This window comes from Xenopus tropicalis, chromosome 2 (assembly GCF_000004195.4).
Source record: "Xenopus tropicalis strain Nigerian chromosome 2, UCB_Xtro_10.0, whole genome shotgun sequence".
Lineage (NCBI taxonomy): Eukaryota > Metazoa > Chordata > Amphibia > Anura > Pipidae > Xenopus > Xenopus tropicalis.
The window spans coordinates 167,814,037-167,839,202 of NC_030678.2; the positions used below are offsets into that span (position 1 = coordinate 167,814,037).

At 43.4% G+C, this 25,166-nt stretch overlaps 2 protein-coding genes across 4 annotated transcripts in view; one reads left to right on the forward strand and one right to left on the reverse strand.

Moving 5' to 3' along the window:
• Nucleotides 1-663: 663 nt before the first annotated feature.
• On the reverse strand, nt 664-14,643 carry tyr (tyrosinase). Its single transcript, NM_001103048.1, is given in 5 exon segments — nt 664-1,491; nt 6,723-6,904; nt 8,586-8,733; nt 11,536-11,752; nt 13,782-14,643. Coding segments are annotated over 5 exon segments (1,596 nt in total). The 5' UTR covers nt 14,613-14,643; the 3' UTR covers nt 664-1,273.
• Nucleotides 14,644-14,775: 132 nt separating this feature from the next.
• Nucleotides 14,776-25,166, forward strand: part of grm5 (glutamate receptor, metabotropic 5) — a 170,328-nt gene continuing 159,937 nt past the window's right edge. For all 3 annotated transcript variants that reach the window (XM_018091755.2, XM_012958033.3, XM_012958034.3), the window contains exons 1-2: nt 14,776-15,137; nt 19,970-20,004. The gene's annotated coding sequence lies outside the window, so the exon portion shown is untranslated. The remainder of the gene's footprint in view (nt 15,138-19,969; nt 20,005-25,166) is intronic.

Genomic DNA, 25,166 nt, shown 5'->3' on the forward strand with positions numbered 1-25,166 from the left:
GGCGCAGTCGCATCAAAACAAGGGCGCAGTGGCAGCAAATTGGGCACGGTCGCATCAAAACAAGGGCGCAGTGGCAGCAAATTGGGCGCGGTCGCATCAAAACAAGGGCGCGGTGGCAGCAAATTGGGCACGGTCACATCAAAACAAGGACGCAGTGGCAGCAAATTGGGCGCGGCCGCATCAAAACAAGGACGCAGTGGCAGCAAATTGGGCGCGGCCGCATCAAAACAAGGGCGCAGTGGCAGCAAATTGGGCACGGTCACATCAAAACAAGGACACAGTGGCAGCAAATTGGGCGCGGTCGCGTCAAAACAAGGCCGCAGTGGCAGCAAATTGGGCACGGTCGCGTCAAAATTTGTGCGCGGTGGCGTCAAAAATGTGCGGGCGACACAGAAAAGACGCAGGCGCCAAAAAAAAAAATCACGTGACAAATGCGTTTCGCTAATTTTTCGCTGTTTCGTGAATTTTATGGCGAAGCAAAACAGGACAGATTCGCTCATCTCTACTGGGCATACCAGGAGTTGAAGTCCAGCAACATAGAAGTAGTGGGCATTGCCCTTTCCTGCTTGTATAAGCCTTTAGCCAATTTTGATCAATCAGTAAATGATACCTGATATAACAAATCACGTTAAATGCACCACAATGCAAAATAAATCGGACAAATTTCTCCCAAATATTATTTACTTGTAGCCCTTATCACATGGAATTTAAACCTTAATCTTTCAGCTTTGTACATATAGGGATGGCTGGGCATATCAATTGGGAAGTATACATATTATATATATTTTTTATATATATATTTATAAAAAGTACATTGTGTGTTACACAACTTGATTAACCCTCTATCCACTTGACTGGGCAATATGACTTTCCTCTCAAGGCCAGTGTCGGACTGGGTCCCCGGGATATTGGGAAAGTCCCAGTGGGCCGAGGTATAGGTGGGACCCCCTGCTCACCCAACCATTTGCCTGTTATGCCGAGACCATGGTCATTCTCCATCTCTATAAGAGAACAAAGAGGAGAAATGGAAGGAAGAAGGTTGAATGTAAGGAGAAGTCATTAAGAGAATAAAGTGAGAGAAGGACGGAGAGTGGGCCTGTAGTCGATGCTGTTCTGTGGGTCCCTGGAACCCAAGTCTTAGGCAATAAAATGGGTTAAAACTAGTTACTTCCCACATTAGACAAGGAGCACACAGTTGGCTCCCACCGAATATAAAAATTAGTATACAAATTTGTTCACGAGTAGCTAGTTACAGTTAGCTAGTGTTTGGGTTCTATAGGTGAGACTGATAGGTGGGTTGATAATCTTCGGCTTCCATGAGCAGCGGCTGCGTTTCCTCCGATGGGAATTTTCTTTTCCGTCGGCACGCCAAGCCGACAATAGTGGCAATCACAGCAGTAATGAGTCCCCCAACTACAGCCGCGCCTACCAGCCACTGCCAGATTTGTCGCGCTTGCTCCAGGTAGGGCAAAAGGAAGTCTTCAATGGAACCTTAAAAAGAGACAAAAATAAAATAGGAGTAAATTATCCAGGCATTTTCTCTTTTACATGTAAAACTGCCTCTTCATTAGGTTTATAGTAATTACAGGAGCTCATTTACAACTGGCTAAGGCCCAAGTTCTAGAGCTCATTTACAACTGGCTAGGCCCAAGTTCTAGAGCTCATTTACAACTGGCTAAGGCCCAAGTTCTAGAGCTCATTTACAACTGGCTAAGGCCCAAGTTCTAGAGCTCATTTACAACTGGCTAGGCCCAAGTTCTAGAGTTCAATTATAACTGGCTAGGCCCAAGTTCTAGAGCTCATTTACAACTGGCTAAGGCCCAAGTTCTAGAGCTCATTTACAACTGGCTAAGGCCCAAGTTCTAGAGCTCATTTACAACTGGCTAAGGCCCAAGTTCTAGAGCTCATTTACAACTGGCTAAGGCCCAAGTTCTAGAGCTCATTTACAACTGGCTAGGCCCAAGTTCTAGAGCTCATTTACAACTGGCTAAGGCCCAAGTTCTAGAGCTCATTTACAACTGGCTAGGCCCAAGTTCTAGAGTTCAATTATAACTGGCTATGCCCAAGTTCTAGCACGCAATAGGCACAAAATTTACACCTCTTAGGGTTCCATTTACCCAAGTTTGCCCCTTTGCCCACAGGTGTTATTCTTGAGAACCATTAAGGACAAGTAAGGGGCTTGCTAGTAGATAACCAAGTAGATCAACATTCAAAGTCAAGTTTTTACTGCAATTCAAATAGCAAAAATAGCAATTTGAAATTCCGTAACTGGGAGTTGAATTGAAAAATAGCTTGAAATTTGAAAATACAAGTTGAATTTTTGGCAGACATGTTGAAAATTAAGTGTAGAATGTAATTTCAGTTATTTATTCACATTTTTAAGCAAGTTTAGAGTTTCTTTTTTTTTTTTCATACATAAGCGCATATTTGAAATTTGGAAAAAAAAAAAAAAAACCCCTAGAAAATGTAAAATTTGGAAATTGGATAATTCTGCCCCTTAATAGAAGCCAGATTGAGAATCTCTCAAAAGATAAACAGGGCACCAATGATGTCTTAGGGGCTGATTTACTAACCCACGAATCCGACCCGAATTGGAAAAGTTCCGACTTGAAAACGAACATTTTGCGACTTTTTCGTATGTTTTGCGATTTTTTCGGATTCTGTACGAATTTTTCGTTACCAATACGATTTTTGCGTAAAAACGCGAGTTTTTCGTATGCATTACGAAAGTTGCGTAAAAAGTTGCGCATTTTTCGTAGCGTTAAAACTTACGCGAAAAGTTGCGCATTTTTCGCGTAAGTTTTAACGCTACGCAAAATGCGCAACTTTTTACGCAACTTTCGTAATGGATAGGAAAACTTGCGTTTCTACGCAAAAATCGTATTGGATCCGAAAAATTCGTAAAGAATCCGAAAAAATCGCAAAACATACGAAAAAATCGCAAAGTACCGATCATTACGAAAAAAACGCAATCGGAGCCCATTCGACCCGTTCGTGGGTAAGTAAATCAGCCCCTTAGTGTAGAGGTTCTTGTATTTTTTATTGCCTGGCGGAGTTGGACTCATTTAATTGGCACGGTCACATGATTTGAGCCTTCGCTACGGAAACCAAGTGTACGGGAACTGGAAAAATTTAGACCTGGTACAAACTTTGCAATTTACATTGTGTTTTACATGCTCAATACTAGGGCATTATTTCTCTGAAGCCCACTGAGGTAGGAAAACCCACTATTACTTGCCTTCAAGAACAATTTAAAGAACCCTCACTTTGAGATGACAGATTTGTGCTCCAATCCAATCCATTGCTGGAGCTTCAGATATAAGCTTAAATCAAGGAAAATGCCCAGTGCAAGAACATGAGTGATGACCTACAGTATTTATAGGCCGATACTTTACCCATACGTTTAGATCTTATGAAACCAGTGACCTGCGTTGGACAGGAACATTATTATGGCAGCTTAAAAAACAGGGTATAACTAAATCAGCCCTGCTCTTAGGGATTTAGAACACACAAATATTAACTTAGATGCTCACTTGTTGTCTTTGGCATCCTCTATGGCAGGGATCCCCAGGGTTGTCAAGTCAATGGCATTTTATAATTTTCTCTTATTGAAAATATAATATTATATATATATATATCACACACACACACACACACACACACACACACACACACACACTGCTATGGATGTAAAAAATCTGTTTTTGGGTTAACCCCTTATATTTACTATATTCTATACATGTGTGTGTGTTTCACAATATATAATTTTTAAAATAATTTATTCTTTTTTATGGATATTCTCAGTATTGTTACTCCCACCCCCCCCAACAAAACTAACAAAATCATCCAGCAATGCAAGCTGTGCCACATTATAATGCAGTGCGACCCTGATGTGAAAGCTGTTACTGTAATGTGTTGGGGGGAATGTCACAAAGTCACAAAGGTTTAGCACTTTTATTAAATGGAATTAAGGCTGGTGAATTTAATTTCACCAGGAATTGTTATTTGTTGCACTGCAAACACCTAAAGGGCTTCTGACATGGGAAAATGTGTTTTTTGCAAAACCCATCAGTTAATGGAGCTTCTCCAGTAGAATACTGCATTGTAATCTGTTTTTCCCATGGGGATAGCCATATTCTTCATTTTCCAGGGTGCCACAGCCATGTGACCTGTGCTCTGATAAACTTCAGTCACACTTTACTGCTGCGCTGTAAGTTGGAGTATATCCCCCCCCCCCCCCCTCACCCCCAGCAGCCGATCAGCAGAACAATGGGAAGGGAGCAAGATAGCAGCCCCCAGTAGGTATCAGAATAGCACTCAATAGTAAGAAATCCAAGTCTGGCTTGGGACTCCTCCACTTACATGGGAGTAGGAGAAACAATAGGTTACCTATAACTTGCCTAACTGCTAGTTGAGCTAAAAGCCCTTATGAAATTCCTTCCTGACCCCAAGATGGCAATGGGACCAGTCCCTGGATCAACTTGTACTAAGAGCTATCTCCCCTACCCCTGTATTCCCTCATTTGTACTGAGAGCTATCCCCCATACCCCTGTATTCCCTCACTTGTACTGAGAGCTATCTCCCCTACCCCTGTATTCCCTCACTTGTACTGAGAGCTATCTCCCCTACCCCTGTATTCCCTCACTTGTACTGAGAGCTATCCCCCCTACCCCTGTATTCCCTCACTTGTACTGAGAGCTATCCCCCCTACCCCTGTATTCCCTCACTTGTACTGAGAGCTATCTCCCATACCCCTGTATTCCCTCACTTGTACTGAGAGCTATCTCCCCTACCCCTGTATTCCCTCACTTGTACTGAGAGCTATCTCCCCTACCCCTGTATTCCCTCACTTGTACTGAGAGCTATCTCCCCTACCCCTGTATTCCCTCACTTGTACTGAGAGCTATCTCCCCTACCCCTGTATTCCCTCACTAGTACTGAGAGCTATCCCCCCTACCCCTGTATTCCCTCACTTGTACTGAGAGCTATCTCCCCTACCCCTGTATTCCCTCACTTGTACTGAGAGCTATCTCCCATACCCCTGTATTCCCTCACTTGTACTGAGAGCTATCCCCCCTACCCCTGTATTCCCTCACTAGTACTGAGAGCTATCCCCCCTACCCCTGTATCTCCCATAACCCTGTATTCCCTCACTTGCTAAAAAGCCACCCAGCCCCTTCTTGAAGCTATATAATGTATCAGCCATGAGGCACGATCGATGTGTCTGTGGGGCAATCATCACCCAAAAGTGTGGATATCCACTTCTATGCATGATAGTAGTGGTTTCTACTTTTGAGTAGCAAATACTATGGCAGCCTACTGATGTAAACCACAAGGGAGAAGATCCTTTTAGATCTGTATCCTGTGTCTTGGAGCAGAGCATATAGAGCAAAGCTTGTAATGGGAAACCCCATGTATGGAGGTTAGCAATTTGAGGGTTAGATCCTTTACATAGATGCATTAAAAACATAAGATATTATAGGCTGTTTAATAAGCAATGCTGGCTCTATCAAGGCATGCACGTGGATTGGGCTAGAAGGCTCTGCCTCCAATTAAACTTTTCCAGGTGCCTTAATAGACTACAGCTAATGGCCAAGTCATATCACTTCAGAACACCTCTGACTTAAGGTGGCCATAGACGCTAAGATCCGCTCGCTTGGCAAGGTCGCCAAGCAAGCAGATCTTCTCCCGATATCCCCACCTATGGGTGAGCAATATCGGCTAATTTGGTCGTTTGGCCCTGGGGCCAATTGATCAAATTAGAGTGATGGGTTTAGGCGTCCGTCAATTCGGGGACCATTTCAACAAGCCAATGCGGTCCCCGATCCGGCTAATTATTAAACCTGTCTGATCCGATTTCAGGCTAGATGTCGGTCGTGCAGGCCCGTAGTTACTGCCCATACACGGGCCGATAAGCTGCCGAATCCGTCTAAGGGACCCATATTGGAAGCTACATGGGTATGGGCACCTTTAGTCTAGGGCAGAGTGAGGTGCCAGTAGCCATGAGCAGACAACAACATTTGAGGGCAGCATAGTGGAAACCTCTAACTTGTAAAAACACATAGTAAAATGTTTTAAACACATTCTACTGATCCAAAGACAGACAGTCCGAATTTCTGGAGGCCATTTATCAATTGAGGGAGTGAATTACCAAAGTTTGAAACTTTCCTGATAAGATTAAAAAGAGTCCTCCTAGTTTCTTGCCAAGTGTCCTATGGGTCATGAAGGGGGTGCTTCCCTTGGGAGCTAATAGTACAGTGCTGGACTGGTACCAAATACAGAGGCAATTTTTGGCACCTTGCAAGCTTTTATACAATATATATGTGTGTGCAGCACTGTTAATTTAGTTATCCCGTATTGTGGTGGGATATAATCTGAAGCACATATTTAAGCAAAGAATAAATCACTGTTGCCCGTGACATCTAAGGCCCATCCATTACCTTCCGTGCCCAGCGCTATGTCCCAGTAATGGGATTGTACCGAAGATTAAATAGTTTCAGAACACACATTTGTATCAAAGTCATATATTGATGTTGAGCAAAGTTATCTCCCTTCCCATCCAAAGAGAAAGCGGCTCTGGGTGGGGGAGTGTTTAGGCAAAGATTAATTCTTCTGTGTGTGTATTGCAAATAAAGATGTTGTGGTTTCTCCATAATTCTAAAAGTGCAACACATTTTTATGCATGGAAATAAATGGTAATAAAATAAGACCTCAATTGGTACCTGATTCTGCTAGATAATCGTAATCATATCCAAGATCTCTAGAAGCGGCAAAGAATTCTCCATTTGTGTATAGAGGAATAAATGGAACCATGTAGTAGCCACGATTGTGGCCAATTGGTGCATTGGCTTCTGGGTAAATGTCTACTGAAGCTCCGTGTCTTCTGAGCCATTGCTCAAAGATGCTATAAAATACAAATACAAGTCAGTAAAAAACTATACATGTATGTTGACCTGTTTTTTTTTCCAAGTACAGGTATGGGATCTATTATCCAGAATACTCGGGACCTGGGGTCTTGGGGATCTTTCTGCAATTTGAATCTCCATACCTTTAGTCTGCTAAAAACCATTTAAACATGAAATAAACCCAATAGGGCTGTTCTGCCCCAATAAGGGGTAATTATATCTTAGTTGGGATCAAGTACAGGTACTGTTTTATTATTACAGAGAAAAGGGAATCATTTAACCATGAAATAAACCCAATAGGGCTGTTCTGCCCCAATAAGGGGTAATTATATCTTAGTTGGGATCAAGTACAGGTACTGTTTTATTATTACAGAGAAAAGGGAATAATTTAACCATTAAATAAACCCAATAGGGCTGTTCTGCCCCCAATAAGGGGTAATTATATCTTAGTTGGGATCAAGTACAGGTACTGTTTTATTATTACAGAGAAAAGGGAATAATTTAACCATTAAATAAACCCAATAGGGCTGTTCTGCCCCCAATAAGGGGTAATTATATCTTAGTTGGGATCAAGTACAGGTACTGTTTTATTATTACAGAGAAAAGGGAATCATTTAACCATTAAATAAACCCAATAGGGCTGTTCTGCCCCCAATAAGGGGTAATTATATCTTAGTTGGGATCAAGTACAGGTACTGTTTTATTATTACAGAGAAAAGGAAATCATTTAAAGATGAAATAAACCCAATAGGGCTGTTCTGCCCCCAATAAGGGGTAATTATATCTTAGTTGGGATCAAGTACAGGTACTGTTTTATTATTACAGAGAAAAGGGAATCATTTAACCATTAAATAACCCAATAGGACTGTTCTGCCCCCAATAAGGGGTAATTATATCTTAGTTGGGATCAAGTACAGGTACCGTTTTATTATTACAGAGAAAAGGGAATCATTTAACCATTAAATAAACCCAATAGGGCTGTTCTGCCCCCAATAAGGGGTAATTATATCTTAGTTGGGATCAAGTACAGGTACTGTTTTATTATTACAGAGAAAAGGAAATCATTTAAAGATGAAATAAACCCAATAGGGCTGTTCTGCCCCCAATAAGGGGTAATTATATCTTAGTTGGGATCAAGTACAGGTACTGTTTTATTATTACAGAGAAAAGGGAATCATTTAACCATTAAATAACCCAATAGGACTGTTCTGCCCCCAATAAGGGGTAATTATATCTTAGTTGGGATCAAGTACAGGTACCGTTTTATTATTACAGAGAAAAGGGAATCATTTAACCATTAAATAAACCCAATAGGGCTGTTCTGCCCCCAATAAGGGGTAATTATATCTTAGTTGGGATCAAGTACAGGTACTGTTTTATTATTACAGAGAAAAGGGAATCATTTAACCATGAAATAAACCCAATAGGGCTGTTCTGCCCCCAATAAGGGGTAATTATATCTTAGTTGGGATCAAGTACAGGTACTGTTTTATTATTACAGAGAAAAGGGAATCATTTAACCATTAAATAAACCCAATAGGGCTGTTCTGCCCCCAATAAGGGGTAATTATATCTTAGTTGGGATCAAGTACAGAACATATGTTGTACATTTAAGAGACTGAGCTTCAGTCATTCCTGTTGTTGCTTTGCACAAAATCCCAATAAAAATATTAGATTTACCTGTCGACAAAAGCATGGTGCAAGACAAAAACTGGGTCATTGGCCGATCCTTGGACGGAAGACATGGAGCCGTTGAGGAACACATGCAGCGAGTTATGCATGTTGCTTTGAGAGCGGTTGGCTATCCCAGTTCGTGGATCTGCAAATCCTATGGAATCAAAAGGAATAATATATATATATATATATATACAGTGGAAATCAATGATATAACGTATATAGCACAGGCCTCCAGAAACATTGTAAAGATAATGTTATAAAAGTTGCTCCTATTATTTCCACACCATCCAGTCAGACAATTGCTTTCAAAACAGGTGACCAATGAATGCAACTTCCTGATTGGTTGATTTGGGCTACAACCTAGTAGGCAATTTTGGGTGCAGGTTGAATTTCCCCTTAGAATGGGGCTAAACCTTTTCATCCCAGGCCAAATGCATTTCTGACTCAAACCCTGAGATCTAAAGAGATTTCATCAGTTCTCCTCTTGGCTATGGAGGCAGCAGTAGGGTGTAAGCACTAACAGTAATGTAAAGAGAGGCCCAAGTGTCACTAAATAACCTCAGGGTCAGACTGTAAAGGAGTTTCAGGGTTACACAGACAGTAGAATCTGTTTCACCACCAAAACAGGAGACCTGCTATTTTTAAGGAACAGTTCAGTGTAGAAATGAAACTGGGTAAAATAGACAGACTGCGCAAAATAAAAAATATTTGTAATATAGTTAGTTGGGCAAAAATGTCATCTATAAAGGCTGGAGTGGGCAGATGTCTAACATAACAGCCAGAACACTACTTCCTGCTTTCAGCTCTCTAAACTGTTAGCAGTCAGTAGCCAATCAGTGACTTGAGGGGGGGCCATATGGGACATAACTGCTCAGTTAGTTTGTATTTGAATCTGAACTGAGTGCTCACAAACTAACTGACAGTTATGTCCCATTTGCCCCCCCCTCAAGTCACTGACTAACTAAGAGGTTAGAAAACTGGAAGTAGTGTTCTGGCTATTATGTTAGTCATCTGCCCACTCCAGCCTTTTTAGATGACATTTTTGCCTAACTAACTGTATTGAAAATGTGTTTTATTTTCTCAGTCTATTTTAACCAGTTTCCTTTTTACACTGAACTGCTCCTTTAAAAGGTGGCTATGGATTAGTGAGGTTCCCCTATCTTAATAATTTCTTCCAACCAGTTACAGAGTATCTAGATATACAAATATAGGAGGTTTGGATTGAGTTTTCTCTTTCTCACTGCCACTCTGGAAATTCATTCCTGTACATATTGCCTGCATGGAGCTTTCTGGCAAATCACAATGAGAATAAGTAGAGCACTGGGTGGTTTAGGGCAGTGTTTCTCAGACTAGTCCTGGGGAAATGCCAGTTGTACTGATAGGGTAGGGTGTAGGGATACGCTCATATCTCCTAAGGAGACATAATCGACATGACTGGTGCTTTAATGGTAATCGCACCTTTTGACATTGGGTAAAGCAAGGACAGCCGTAACAGAATTAGGGCACCATATAACATATGCTAAGGCTTGAAAATAAATGTATATATTATTGGGTAAAATTGCCTTGATTTGGAAAATAATGATTTACTTTAATGTTATAGACGTGTTTCCTGTATCTAGTAATGGTGAGTCAAACTGGCCTTGGGGCAAAGACTGGTAAAGAGAAGGGAACCCCTATGTGCTTGGCGAGAAAGAGAGGCCTGGAGAGCTAACATCCAGGCCACTTTAGAGTGCTAGCACTGAGGAACAGCCAGCGATCTCCAGTGAGACAGCTGTCCATGATATTCTTTAAACTATTGCTAAAGATCGAACATGGCCAGGATTGTGTTAAAGGGGAAATCCAGCTTCCGAATCAAAATTTGTTAAAGAGCCCCACACAACACGGAAGCCCCTAATATCCCTATCCCTGTAATCTGTTCCTTCAAAACCTATAAATAAATTCTATTTTTATATGCTGAAATCCAGCTGCAAAACAGTTCTTCTCTTTCTGCATCATTTGCAATCCTGGCAGGGGAGGAGGGACTAAAACACTGATGTTACAAATTGTAACAACTTCTCCACAGCTTACAGACAGCATGCAGGAACTACATAACCCACAATGCATTGCACTTTGATATTCCTTTCCTTATTGACATCACGTGTGCAGCAGGGAATTGTGGGATTGGGAGGAGGCAGGCTGAGGACAGGCGACTACTGTTACATTTTATTTGAGTCACAAACTAGTCAGCCAATCAGCAGGGGCAGGGCTTAGGGAACTGTTCCAAACCAGATTATTGCATTAAAAAAACATGAAAAGGCTGCATATTTTTTAACAGATGCAAAGTTGCTTGATATTATGTTTCTTCTCAAAAAGCTTAATTACTTACCACTGTGACCCTGTTTGCAGATTGTTAGATGTGCATTTTTTCTTTTTTCCCCCTATATAGTTTTTATTTGTTATAATTAGACTCTCCTCAAGGTGTATCCCTTGGAACTCATTAGGCAGAGACACGGCATATACATACAGTATACAGTATATGTACCAGGTTTCCCAATCACTCCCACTATTACCACAGAGGGTTCCCATATCTGTCTGTCAGACAGATTTGTCTTTTCTTTTAAGATAGGGCTAGGAATGTATTGTACTTCTTTAGGGTGAAGACACACAGAGCTACTAGTAGCAAGCAGCTACTTTTTCATGGCTACTAAACACCAGAAAATCCCCTGCCATAGACAATACTGAGAATTGCCTCTGCTGAAACATACATAGAGATAATTATCAGTAAATGATCAGCATTGTCTATTTTAGTAGCCACAACAAGTAGCTGCTACTAGTAGCTCTGTGTGTCTTCACCCTTAGTGGTCTTTGTGGAGTAGCTTGAGAAACACTAGTCTATCACAGTTATCTGTAACTTTGCATTAACAAGAGATGCCTCAGAGAGACGGATATTATAGAGCAACACATGCCCCATTACCTTCCAGGGTGTTCCTGAAGCTAAAGTTGGCCGACCGATCCATGGGCTCCGTTTCATAATTTGTTAATGACAGACACAGCTCAACTTCAGCTGTTGTAGGCAATCGGGGGGTTCTGCTCCGATCGTGGCCACCAGGATTTCTGAACAGGGGCCCTTCCCCGGTACCATTGCATAGGATCCTCTGAGCATTGTATTCCTCAGGGCGGCTGCATACTATCTGTTGTGCCCAGAAACAAATAAACAGGGTTAGTGGCAAAAAAAAAAAAAAAGTCACATATAGGAATCATGCTGAAATAAACTTGCCCTGAAAGACACAATGGTATCACCCAAGGTTATGAAAGCACCATTAAATTTATGGTAGGTATGGTCCCTTCTCAAATCAATGCTTGGCTTGCCCTAAATAGTGCCACCATTATATATAAAGTACATTGAAATTATTGTGTCCCGTTTCCATATGTCAGCGGCAGGCACCCATGACTGGAGGAACGTAATATAATTAGAAACATTACTACTTTTGGTTTATTTCCCCCGCTGGTTAGCTTTCTACCTACCAGAAATGTTTTAATTATACATTTTAATGAAACCTGTGCCTTATTAATATTAATATCTATTAAATATTCAGCTCCTCCCACTCGGTGGCGCTAGCAATGGACACAGGCATATGGTATCATTGGTGATATTTAAGTCATCATAGAAACTGTCCCTCTCAGCATTCTACACTATGATACATTGGAGCAAACTGCCCCCTTACATTTCTAACCCCACGCTGTCCCTTATTGGTGGAGCAGAACTACTCTGTCACTAACTGCAAGCCTTTGTTTAAGGAGTCCCTAGCTTTCTCTATGGTGTTGGCTTACCTTAGGATTCTAGGTTTCTCCTCCTTTACTGAGGAATTATCATCTCCTAACATAGTGAGATTGCTGTTAATGCCATCTTAGAATGCAAAGAGAAAAATGATGGGTTCCCCCCTCTTTTTGAGATTAGAGAACTTGGAAATACCCATAATACTCCTGGGCCAATGGGAATAACCAACCTTTCCACAATAAGGCAATTAAAAACGGCAAGCACAAAAAGGAACAGTAAGTAAGCATGTCTTACACTTTGTAATATACATCAATAAACAATATGCAGCCTTTTCATGATATTTAATGTAATAATCTGGTTTGGAACAGTTCCCTAAGCCCCGCCCCCTGTTCCCCTGCTGATTGGCTGACTACTTTGAGACTCAAATAAATGTAACAGTAGTCGCCTGTCCTCAGCCTGCCTTCAGCCTGCCTCCTCCCAATCCCACAATCCCCTGCTGCACACGTGATGTCAATAAGGAAAGGAACATCCCAGTGCAATGCATTGTGGGTTATGTAGTTCCTGCATGCTGTCTGTAAGCTGTGGAGAAATTGTTCCAATTTGTAACATCAGTGTTTTAGTCCCTCCTCCCCTGCCAGGAGTTCAAATGATGCAGAAAGAGAAGAACTGTTTTGCAGCTGGATTTCAGCATATAAAAATGGTATTTATTCCTACTTTTTGAAGGAACAGATTATAGTGATAGGTATATTAGGGGTTTCTGTGTTGTATGGGGCTCAAATTTTGTTTTGGAAGCCAGAGTTCCCCTTTGAGTCAGAAAGATGATTGTTAAATCAGATTATGGGAGTTGTAGTCCATGAACAGATGGTGCAGGCAGGGCTTTCACAGTATTGGAGGGACCAGGGACAAATCTGAGGGTCCTGTTATTTGTATGGGGTAGAACTGTTCAAAGTGCAGCGAGTTCAGCTGTTGCGGTACCACTCCCAGCACCCCTACAACAGCCTTCTATAATTGGTGTTTGGAGTTGTAACTGAACAACAGATGAATGAATAAAGAATATGACTATCCCAATATACATTATCATTGCATCTCTCTTGCACCCCATCCCTTTAAACAAGAGACTGGAAATTAGTGCCCTTCAGCTCTGCTTATCAACCAGCAGCACGTAGGGGTTTTGTTACTGTTTGTGTTTCAATAGGTGAAGCATTAACTTCACTTGCAGTTAGTGGATTTTATATAAATAAAGGTTCTAAAAAATAAAGATTATTTGGGGCTTTACAGGGCAATAGTGTAGCTGCTCATCACACAGAAGCAGCAAAACCAACCACTATAGGCTTATTGTCTTGTCTACCCCCCCCCCCCCCCCCCCCATAAACTATACCTAGTGCAGGGATGCAATGCAAAGGATTGGGGCTTGCACCTCATATTAAGGAAAAGTGTCTTACCTGCCATGAAGCGAAGAAGGATGCCGGGCTTAATAGGCTGGTGGTGGTGGGATGGACCCCTCCCAGAAGCTCATCCGTACATATGTCACAACCTTGGGCATCTCTCCAATCCCAGAAAGGGATGGTAAAATTCTCATCTCCTGTGAGTTTCTGAATCTCATGTTCCCAGTGCAGCAGGAAGTACCTGTGCCAGGGCACAAAAGCCGGAGCTTCATGGGCAAAGTCAATGTCTCTCCAGAGAGCATCTTCTCCTATGAAGACATCACGGGAGGCATAGTAATGCATCCAGACAAAGAGGTCATACACGTTGATATCCGCAAACATAGGGTTGGAGCCATTATTCATCTGGGCGTAGGTGCCAGTGACTATGACATAGTCACGGCTGGTGGTGTGCTTAGCCAAATTCAAGTAGGCAACGAATTTGCTCTTCTCAGCACTGCTCATTCGGAATATCTCCTTTCTTATCATTGTTCTTCTCTCTGTGCAGTTTGGCCCTCTGAAGCCAAATTTGCAGTCTGCACAGTTATAGCCCATGAAGTTGCCAAGGCATTGGCACGTCCTGTTGTAAAATACTGTTGGCCAGTTCTCTCTATCGTCAACCCCAGAGAATGGAAACTGAGGGCCAGTAGCAGAGCTGGTCAGGACAACATCCTGGCAGACACCCCTTCCTGATAGCTGGCCACAAGAGGACCCATCTCCAGACCACACAGGGCAACACTCCTTGCTCAGGAGCGACTCTGCGGTGCTACATGCCCTTGGGAACTGGCCCCTGCAAACATGGAGGAAGAAGAACAGGCAGCAGAATGCCAGAGGGACCATGTTCCTTTCCATGCTGCTCCTCACTCTCCCCCCGAGCCTGATCTATAGGATTGGGAATCTTATCCACTTTTCTTCCCTACTTATTACCAAGCACAATCACATGTGCAGGCTTACATCAAGGGCATGATTTCTTTCATTCTTTCTTACCCCCCCCCCCCCCCCACCTCATTCCTCAAAGTACAGAACCCCTCCCATTCCCTTTCTAACTTCCAAAAAAGAAAAAGAGTTGGGGGGATTGATATGTGATTTTTGTATTTACTACTAAGCCTTAGTTTTTGCCTATTCCCCAATATGACACGCAGGATCTCTGCTTAATTGAGCCAACTTAAAAGTCTGATTATGTTTAACCGCCTGTTTGTTTTTTTTCCTCATTAAAAGGCCACACAAATGTTATTGCAGATAAATTAGATCGGAACTATTAGCAGAGTGGAACTAATGTGTTTAAAAGGCAGAGGCAGCCCGTGATAGATCCGCTCCATTCCGCAAAGGAAAGAAAATCTGGGGAAGCCAGACCCAATTGGGATGCATCTAAAGAGAGTAAGTTAAAGGGGAAGTTCGCTTTTATATTAACTTTTACAATACGTTGTCCTGGCAGACTGGTAAATAATACTCAGATTTAATGCCAAAGCTCACCACAATGTTTTTATGCCACAATTTTCCATATTCCAATTTTACTTTACTGCACTTTTGCAAATACTGCCACCACCTGAAGTTTGTTAAAGTCTATTGGTTTGAAGGTGATGGATGCCACTTTCCCTTAACCCTTTCTGTGCTGGGTAGGTTTGCTTTTCCTGCATACAACATAGGTCAAGGTCAAACTGGGAATGTTGAGTCTGTGGCACTGGTATTCTGTCCCTTTGTGTCAGTGCTGTAGGTTTTACTGCCCCTGACATGTAAAGGGTTAAACAGGTATATTGGAAGGAATACATGCCATAGAGGGCTTAGAGAATTAAACATGGCATTTCATGCCTTCTTACCTGTTTGAAAGGTGGAAGTTGATAATTGATAGTGTTTCAGCTGCTAAAGGATGCTGGGAGTTGCTGCAAGGGGAAATTATGTGAAAAATATTTCCTTGTTTTGTTTCAAAGGGTTAACAAACGCACAGCCCTGCAATCTGCTTTTTTCATGTCTTATTAAAGGGAATGTCCACACAAGCAACAGATATTTTTGTGGGATTTGTTTGGAAATGTAGTTCTCCTTCTCTGCAGATCTGTTAATGGCAGAACAGGCAAGGCATTGTGGGAACGGTCTTGGCTGGAGGAGAGCTGACTCCTGATACAATAGAAAAGTGTGAATAGTCAGGCAAAGCAGTGGAGGGGGATTGTAAGAGACTGATTCCCCTTTCAAGGGCAATTATATTTACTAGTCATGAGCGAATATGTCCCGTTTTGCTTGCGAATCTTTTAAAAGATTAGCGAAACTGTGAAAATGTTGTGCGTCAAAAAAAAATTGACGCCTGCGGGTATTATTTCGTCGCACGGCTATTCTTTTGTCACCTGCGGCTATTCTTTTGTCACCTGTGGCTATTCTTTTTTGACGCCCACGGCTATTCTTTTGTCTCCTGCGGCTATTCTTTTGTCACCTGCGGCTATTCTTTTGTCACCTGCGGCTATTCTTTTGATGCCCGTGGCTATTCTTTTGTCACCTGCAGCTATTCTTTTTTGACGCCTGCGGCTATTCTTTTGTCACCTGCAGCTATTCTTTTGATGCCCGCGGCTATTCTTTTGTCACCTGCGGCTATTCTTTTGTCGCCTGCGGCTATTCTTTTGTCGCCTGTGGCTATTCTTTTGATGCCCGCGGCTATTCTTTTGTCACCTGTGGCTATTCTTTTGTCGCACGCGGCTATTCTTTTGTCACCCGCGGCTATTCTTTTTTCGCCTGCGGCTATTCTTTTTACGCCCGTTCTTTTTTGACACGCTACCATTCTTTTGATTTGGACAACAATTTTGGACGCGTGGCGAATATTTTCATCCGTTTCGCAAAACAATCCACCAATGGCGAAAGCGGAAATTTACCAATAACTCTAAAATCACTGAAAAATGTTTAAAGGGGAAGGAAAAGCTACATGAAAATGTTAGGCACCCCCAAGTGACTTTAATCACATGCCTGAAACTCCCAGCCGGGGTGTATGCGGGCAAGTTTTCCTTTTTTCGTCTTCTATCCTCACCCATGCGCAGTAGAGTGAAAAGCCGACTTTGACTTTGGTCTTCATTTTTTATTATTTGTAGTTTTTTTTAATTATTTTAGTTTTTGTTCAGCAGCTCTCCCGTTTGGAGTTTCAGCAGCTATTTTGTTGCTAGGAACCAAATTACCTTAGCAACCAGGGTGTGGTTTGAATGAAAGACTGATATATGAATAGGAGAGAACTTGAATAGAAAAATAAGTTCTAAAAAGTAGCAATAACAACTTTTGCCTGCGGGGGTCGGTGACCCCTGTTTGAAAGCTGCAACGAGTTAGAAGAAGAAGGCAAATCATTTAAAAACTGTAAATAATCAGGGCCAATTGAAAAGTTGGTTAGAACTGGCCATTGTATAACATACTAGAATTTAACTTAAAGGTGAACCATCCGTTTAAAGTGACATGGTGCTGGGTGCAAGCAGAGAGCCTATGTAGCTACCATATAAAGAAGGGATAATAACTCAGCCTGGGGACAGAATGATGAAAGCCTATATAGCAGTCTATGGTATGGGGCCCCTGATAGCAGCCCCCCCATGTCATGGGAGCAGAGAGACGTGCTACCCGGGATCAGGAGCTGAACACATGACTGCTGACAGGCACGAGGTCTCTCTAATCCTGGGGGCTGCCAGCCTTGGCATTCTCTCCTTCAGCCCCACTGGCTCATTGACTCGACAGCCCATCATCCAGCCCAGAACCAGCTCCATTCACTGAAACGGCCGGATCATAGGGACATGGCTTGTGGTGCAATGGTGTAACTGTAATGGCGCGGGGAACTGGCACCCTGGGAATCCCTATACTTTCTCTGTGATACCCTCATTATGCCAGTGTAGCACTATAGCGCAGGGCTTGGCCGGGGATTAAAGGGGCAGTTTACCTTAAAATTAACTTTTAGTATGATGTAGACCTGGTCAATTTTAGAAAATTTGCAGTTGGTCCTTTTGTTCCAAAGTGTGCCATGAATTGCTTGGGGGCTAGATTGTACAATGAAATGCTTGGAGGCCTCAGTGTGCCATGAATTGTGTGGGGGCCGGACTGTACCATGACATGCTTGGGGCCTCAGTGTGCCATGAATTGTGTGGGGGCCGGACTGTACCATGACATGCTTGGGGCCTCAGTGTGCCATGAATTGTGTGGGGGCCGGACTGTACCATGACATGCTTGGGGCCTCAGTGTGCCATGAATTGTGTGGGGGCCGGACTGTACCATGACATGCTTGGGGCCTCAGTGTGCCATGAATTGTGTGGGGGCCGGACTGTACCATGACATGCTTGGGGCCTCAGTGTGCCATGAATTGTGTGGGGGCCGGACTGTACCATGACATGCTTGGGGCCTCAGTGTGCCATGAATTGTGTGGGGGCCGGACTGTACCATGACATGCTTGGGGCCTCAGTGTGCCATGAATTGTGTGGGGGCCGGACTGTACCATGACATGCTTGGGGCCTCAGTGTGCCATGAATTGTGTGGGGGCCGGACTGTACCATGACATGCTTGGGGCCTCAGTGTGCCATGAATTGTGTGGGGGCCGGACTGTACCATGACATGCTTGGGGCCTCAGTGTACCATGAATTGTGTGGGGGCCGGACTGTACCATGACATGCTTGGGGCCTCAGTGTACCATGAATTGTATGGGGGCCGGACTGTACCATGACATGCTTGGGGCCTCAGTGTGCCATGAATTGTGTGGGGGCCGGACTGTACCATGACATGCTTGGGGCCTCAGTGTACCATGAATTGTGTGGGGGCCGGACTGTACCATGACATGCTTGGGGCCTCAGTGTACCATGAATTGTATGGGGGCCGGACTGTACCATGACATGCTTGGGGCCTCAGTGTGCCATGAAGTGTGTGGGGGCCGGACTGTACCATGAAATGCTCGGGGGCCTTAGTGTGTCATGAAATATGGGAGCCATAGTGTGTCTGGTACAGTTTGTGTTTCTTTTCTTCTGATGCTGCCATTCCAACCATGTAAAAAAGGAATATTTTATTTAACTGGGTGTGGTATTTTAGGGATTTGGTCTCTGACCCAGAACTGAAATGGAGAGTCCGGTTTTTACGTGGTGTGTCCAGTTCAAAACTGTCTGTGACAAAATGCTGCCAGCTTGACTTATAATTGAACCAATCCCAGTCTGCCACATCATAGCTATACCCAATGACATCATCCTCCTGCCCTTAAACATCATTGCTCCGCCCCTGATGTCATCAAACATCCTATTTACTGGCCAGGTGACACCCCTAATAGTTGCCTATGTACATTATACACTGACTCCCAAACTAACGTGTAAGTGGCCAACTGTCACTGTTAGTATTTTTATTTAATGGACATATCAGTTGCTAGTGTGAGTGGCAGTTACATTCCAGACATTCATTCAGAATTACCCAAATAAAAACCAATGAGCCCTGGCAAAATACTACTGTCTGGCTCATAGTAATAGCTAATTATAAGGTAAACTGCCTATATATATGTATACACACATATACTGTAAGCCCAGCTGAATAAAATGCAGCCCTTCTGTTGCCATTGCACTACAATTCCAGCACCCACTAACTGAAGGGAGTTGTAGTTGTACAACTGTTGAAGAGTAATGGGCTGGACAGTCCTGTTTTATACTTATCCCTTTAGATACCAACAACCTAAAGCAGACCCCACAGTGGGTGCTCAGACAGTAATAAGGTTTGGTGTATGGTTTATTTTGCTGGGTGGTATTTATTTATTTATTAATAAATAAATACCACTTATTTATTAATATCCCTTTTTTTTTTATCATGATGCTATTACATCATGTTATACAGTATATCCCCATATTCCAGATCTGATAATGAATCATTTCAGATGCTGCTTGCATGGAAACCAGTGCAGCCTGCAGCCATTAGCAGTCAGAAAGAACCTCTTTTCTCTGCACTACGTATAGTAATGCAATGTGACCAATTAACTCATTCACTGCTGTGCAGTGGAACACATAACAGCTGCTTGGCTGTAACGAGTTCTAATGCCTCGTGTTCCTATGTGACCTGTCCGTTGGGGTTAATTATCTGGTTGGGGGGCTGCTCTTTCTACTGGGTGCCGTATGTTTGTCGGGGGTTGTTTTTTTCCCTGTTTGATACCTTCTTGCATGTTGGTTCCAAGGAGTAATTTGTAATGTAATTGCAATGGAAAGCTGTGTTGATTTATCCGTTTCTCTGTTCTCCCCTAGGTCTGTTAATCATCTGGCTTCTGGTACATTGTTTGGTGAGTCAGAACCATCAGTGCAACATATAATAGTAGGTAAATGAGAACAGGGTACTCTGGTTTCCTTCCACACTCCCTAAATATAAAGGAAGGTTCAATGATGAAATCAAGCAAATGAAACTGGCCATAGTGTGTGTGTATAATAGGAATCTTAGATTGCAAGCTCCACTGGGCAAGGGACTGGTGTCTTATAGTTGTGAAAAATAAATGGTCAACATCTTTTAACTGCAAATACTTTTACAAATCACTTTAAGACCAATGGAAATGATCCATGAATGTGTATTGGAAACTTGCCTACTTTGTTCATTAAGGCGAAGTTCCCCTTTAATAAGCAAAGGAAAGGCACCCCAGGACACCAGCATAAGGCAGTCAGCAGACAGGGAATTTATCAAAGAGATACTCTTTAAAGCCACTACTAGGCTCTGTGAGGGCTCTGCGCGTGAACATGTGACCCACGGGATCCGAGGAATTCAGGGGTTTTCTTGGAGAAGAAAAGGGAAAATCTGCAATTATTTCACATTTTGTGATTTGCTTAGTGAGTCTGCGATGTTTAATGTCACTGAATGTGGGGAAGGGTCTGTTTACAAACACATACTTATTTTGCTATATTTGTAGAACACTATTATATTCTGTATAAGCTCTTTACTGTGATGATAACTTCATTCCCATCAGTCCCTGCCCCAGTGGAGCTTACAATCTAAGGTCCCTATCACATTCCCATCAGTCCCTGCCCCAGTGGAGCTTACAATCTAAGGTCCCTATCACATTCCCATCAGTCCCTGCCCCAGTGGAGCTTACAATCTAAGGTCCCTATCCCATTCCCATCAGTCCCTGCCCCAGTGGAGCTTACAATCTAAGGTCCCTATCACATTCCCATCAGTACCTGCCCCAGTGGAGCTTACAATCTAAGGTCCCTATCCCATTCCCATCAGTCCCTGCCCCAGTGGAGCTTACAATCTAAGGTCCCTATCACATTCCCATCAGTCCCTGCCCCAGTGGAGCTTACAATCTAAGGTCCCTATCCCATTCCCATCAGTCCCTGCCCCAGTGGAGCTTACAATCTAAGGTCCCTATCACATTCCCATCAGTACCTGCCCCAGTGAGCTTACAATCTAAGGTCCCTATCCCATTCCCATCAGTCCCTGCCCCAGTGGAGCTTACAATCTAAGGTCCCTATCCCATTCCCATCAGTCCCTGCCCCAGTGGAGCTTACAATCTAAGGTGCCTATCCCATTCCCATCAGTCCCTGCCCCAGTGGAGCTTACAAACTAAGGTCCCTATCCCATTCCCATCAGTCCCTGCCCCAGTGGAGCTTACAAACTAAGGTCCCTATCCCATTCCCATCAGTCCCTGCCCCAGTGGAGCTTACAATCTAAGGTTCCTATCACATTCCGCACACTAGGGGCAGTTTTATCAGGAACCAATTAACCTATCTGTATGTTTTGGGGTGTGAGGGGGGGGGAATGGATTACATGGAGGAACCCCACACAGTCATTGAGCTCAGGACCCCAGCGCTGCAGTGCTACCCACTTTGCCACCCACTCAGTACACCCACTTGCAGCAGCTGGCAGTGCTACGCTCAATACAGTTAATGTGACCGCACTCCCAGATACATCACTGACTCCTATATATCCATTCTATTGGGACATGGTAGGTGTTACTGTGTGTATATTCCTTCCCATTGATTCTCTTATGGTTTGGCTCAGCCCCCCCTCCACCCCCATTGATTTGCAGTTCTATTCCTGTGTGCCAGGCCCATTACAGAAGGAAATTCCCCTCCCCATTATGTGTTATCTTTATAAGCTGTGTCTCCATCTCAGGAGATCTTTAGCAGCCTACAGCACTATACATCTATACAGATATATAAATACACATTTGTTAATGCTGATTTGGGGGCTATGCTGTAGTTCTATAGATTGATTCTGCTCTCTATGCATCTATTGAATCTATGGATTATAAGTGCAGTACGTATATTTCTGAAACGGAATGCTGAAAATCACGCACTGTAGCTTTAAGATGATCATGTGACCCCCAAGGCTTTGCAGTTACTGAACCAGCTGATCATGGATAGTCACTATGAGTCCATCCAAGGTTGTTTGTGGCCCAGGACTGCTGTATCTACAAGCGCTCTTGCATATTCCCCTGAAGTCAGTTGCAAATGAAGCCCGATTTATGAAAGATACTCCATAGTTGGGCTCTGTCCTTCCTGCCTTCTGTTCCAAATTGAGCACTGCTACCCCTATTGACACAGCAGGACCCAAGAGCTATTACCCCTCCTGACCAATCGATAGCTCCAGGGTTCCCTTCATGCAAAGCTTTACATAACATAAAGCACTTGCAGTTGCTTTCATTTTGGCAAATCCAATACATTTGCCTCAGGCGCTGTGCAATAGCGTCAAGCACATCGCCCCCTTGTGGCCATGAGGATGTTGGGGGGAAAATGCTGCATTGTGGTAAAAAAATACCAATTAAGCTCGAAATTTCACTTTGCTGACTGCACTCGCCGATGTAAATGAGCCCTAACGTGGGTAATATTAGTCTAAAAGGGACCTACTAAGGTATTGTTTTTTCATAGGGGTCACCATACCTGCTTCTGAGATCCACTATCTTTTTCTGCATCTAACACTGAGGGCAAGTTCTGTTGGGTTTTCTCCCCTTTGTACCATTATCTCTATACCATGCTGCTCGCACAGTAACACAATAAGCTGACGTTGGCACGCTCGGTGTTGCCAATAAATGAATTTCCTACAAATCATAGCTCAGACCTGGCAACCTAGACCCAGAATTAAGCACAATTCACTGTCAGTCTGCACCCTGCATGTCTGCGGAGCAACAAAATGTTATTTATTATACCTATTCGGACAATGGTATTTTACAGAAGGACCACCAGTGCTATGTATATATGGATAGCCCTCAGTCTATGGGAATTGTAGCCAAATGATATATTCCCATAGACTGAGTGCAATCCAACTGAAAAATACGTTGAGCGCTTAATTAAATTAGACTGCTGCACATGGCGAGCCTGTCACTTGCAACGAGACAGACCCGTGCCTTGATGGATAGCCGAGTGCCATCGCCTGGTCATGCCTGAATTTGTGGTTGTGGGATGTAGAATGTTAGCTCAACAGAATCCTATTAAAATCCGGGCAGCCGTACATCAAACACAGGTGGATTTGGGGTAAAGTAATGCTAGGAATATCTTGTGTCTGCCTCCTACAAAGGTCTCATTCATCTTACACTGTTAAATGCTATCTGGTCCCTCGCCGGGGTCTCGCCGCACAGCCTCCTCTATTCCATTACATGAACGCATTCTGCTTTGTATAGGGGAACCAGTAGTATTTAATGAATAGCACAGTCAGATAAGCTCTAGTTACCAGCACAGCCCCACTGGGGAAATGCAAATGATATAAAAGGAACGTCAAAAAATACAATTTTTAAAGAAGAATTAAAACATAAAACTATTAGCATTTAAAAAAAATTCATGGTTAGAAGAACCTGTTAGGACTCGCCCCCCCCCCCTTCCTTTTCCTTGGATTGGAACTGCCCCTCAAGCTCTTCATACTACCCAACCCCCCTCCCTTTACTTGGGTTGGAACTGCCCCTCAAGCCCTTCATACTTCCCAACCCCCCTCCCTTTACTTGGGTTGGAACTGCCCCTCAAGCTCTTCATACTACCCAACCCCCCTCCCTTTACTTGGGTTGGAACTGCCCCTCAAGCTCTTCGTACTACCCAACCCCCCTCCCTTTACTTGGGTTGGAACTGCCCCTCAAGCTCTTCGTACTACCCAACCCCACTCCCTTTACTTGGGTTGGAACTGCCCCTCAAGCTCTTCGTACTACCCAACTCCCCTCCCTTTACTTGGGTTGGAACTGCCCCTCAAGCTCTTCGTACTACCCAACTCCCCTCCCTTTACTTGGGTTGGAACTGCCCCTCAAGCTTTTCATACTACCCAAACCTCACCCCCCTTTACTTGGGTTGGAACTGCCCCTCAAGCTCTGCTTACTACCCAAAGCCCCCCTTTCTTGGGTGGGAACTGCCCCTCAAGCTCTTCGTACTACCCAACTCCCCTCCCTTTACTTGGGTTGGAACTGCCCCTCAAGCTTTTCATACTACCCAAACCTCACCCCCCTTTACTTGGGTTGGAACTGCCCCTCAAGCTCTGCTTACTACCCAAAGCCCCCCTTTACTTGGGTGGGAACTGCCCCTCAAGCTCTTCATACTACCCAAAGCCCCCTCCTCATTGGGTTGAAACTGCCCCTCAAACTCCTCTTACAACCAAATTATCCCTATAAAAACCTACATAATCACTGAGGCTTCCCTGATCTCTCCCAGCTACTCAGCCCCAAGGAATTGGTTTTATTCCTTTCTATTCACATGAGGGGACTGACACATTGGGCACACAAGCTCTTTGTACCTTATTCATACCCAACAGATTGAGTTACCAACCTACTCCATCTATACATTCCTCCTTTTCTTCCCTGCTGTATAACGATTGCGTGATTCCAACAACACCATGACCAACATGGGCGCCTTGACTACATAGTAACATAGTAACATAGTAAGTTGGGTTGAAAAAAGACATACGTACATCAAGTTCAACCATAATGCCTATATATAACCTGCCTAACTACTAGATGTTATATATTTTAACCTTTAATATTGTTAAATGTCTTTTTATTTTTAATAAGGATCTCTCATACACTGAAGCACTGAGAGGTACATGTACAAACCATTCCCAAGGCCCCATTGATTCTGCTGAACCCAACAGGACTCTCAGCAGGGCCCCATAGAAATTCACAGCACATTTGTACATTTGTATTCAGCGCCGGTTCAGCTGTTACAGCTCCAGGCCGTGAAACAATGACGGGCATCCGGCTGATTTCTGCCAGTTCTACAGCTGCCACTGACAGCAGTTATATCCCCGTTATACCTAATGCTCACTAGAAAGCACCAGAAATACAATGTAGTTATGTTATATATACTGTATGATTTAATGTACAGCTTTATGGGTATTCCATTAAAGTCAGAAAAATCTCTACTTTAACCTACATTTTTAAATTGCAGACTTAATGCAGGTTTCCTTGCAGCCACAGATTACCATTTACCCTCATCCAAGCAGGAGAACCAGGGTTGTATTGGAGTGTGTATTGGCGCTGCTGCC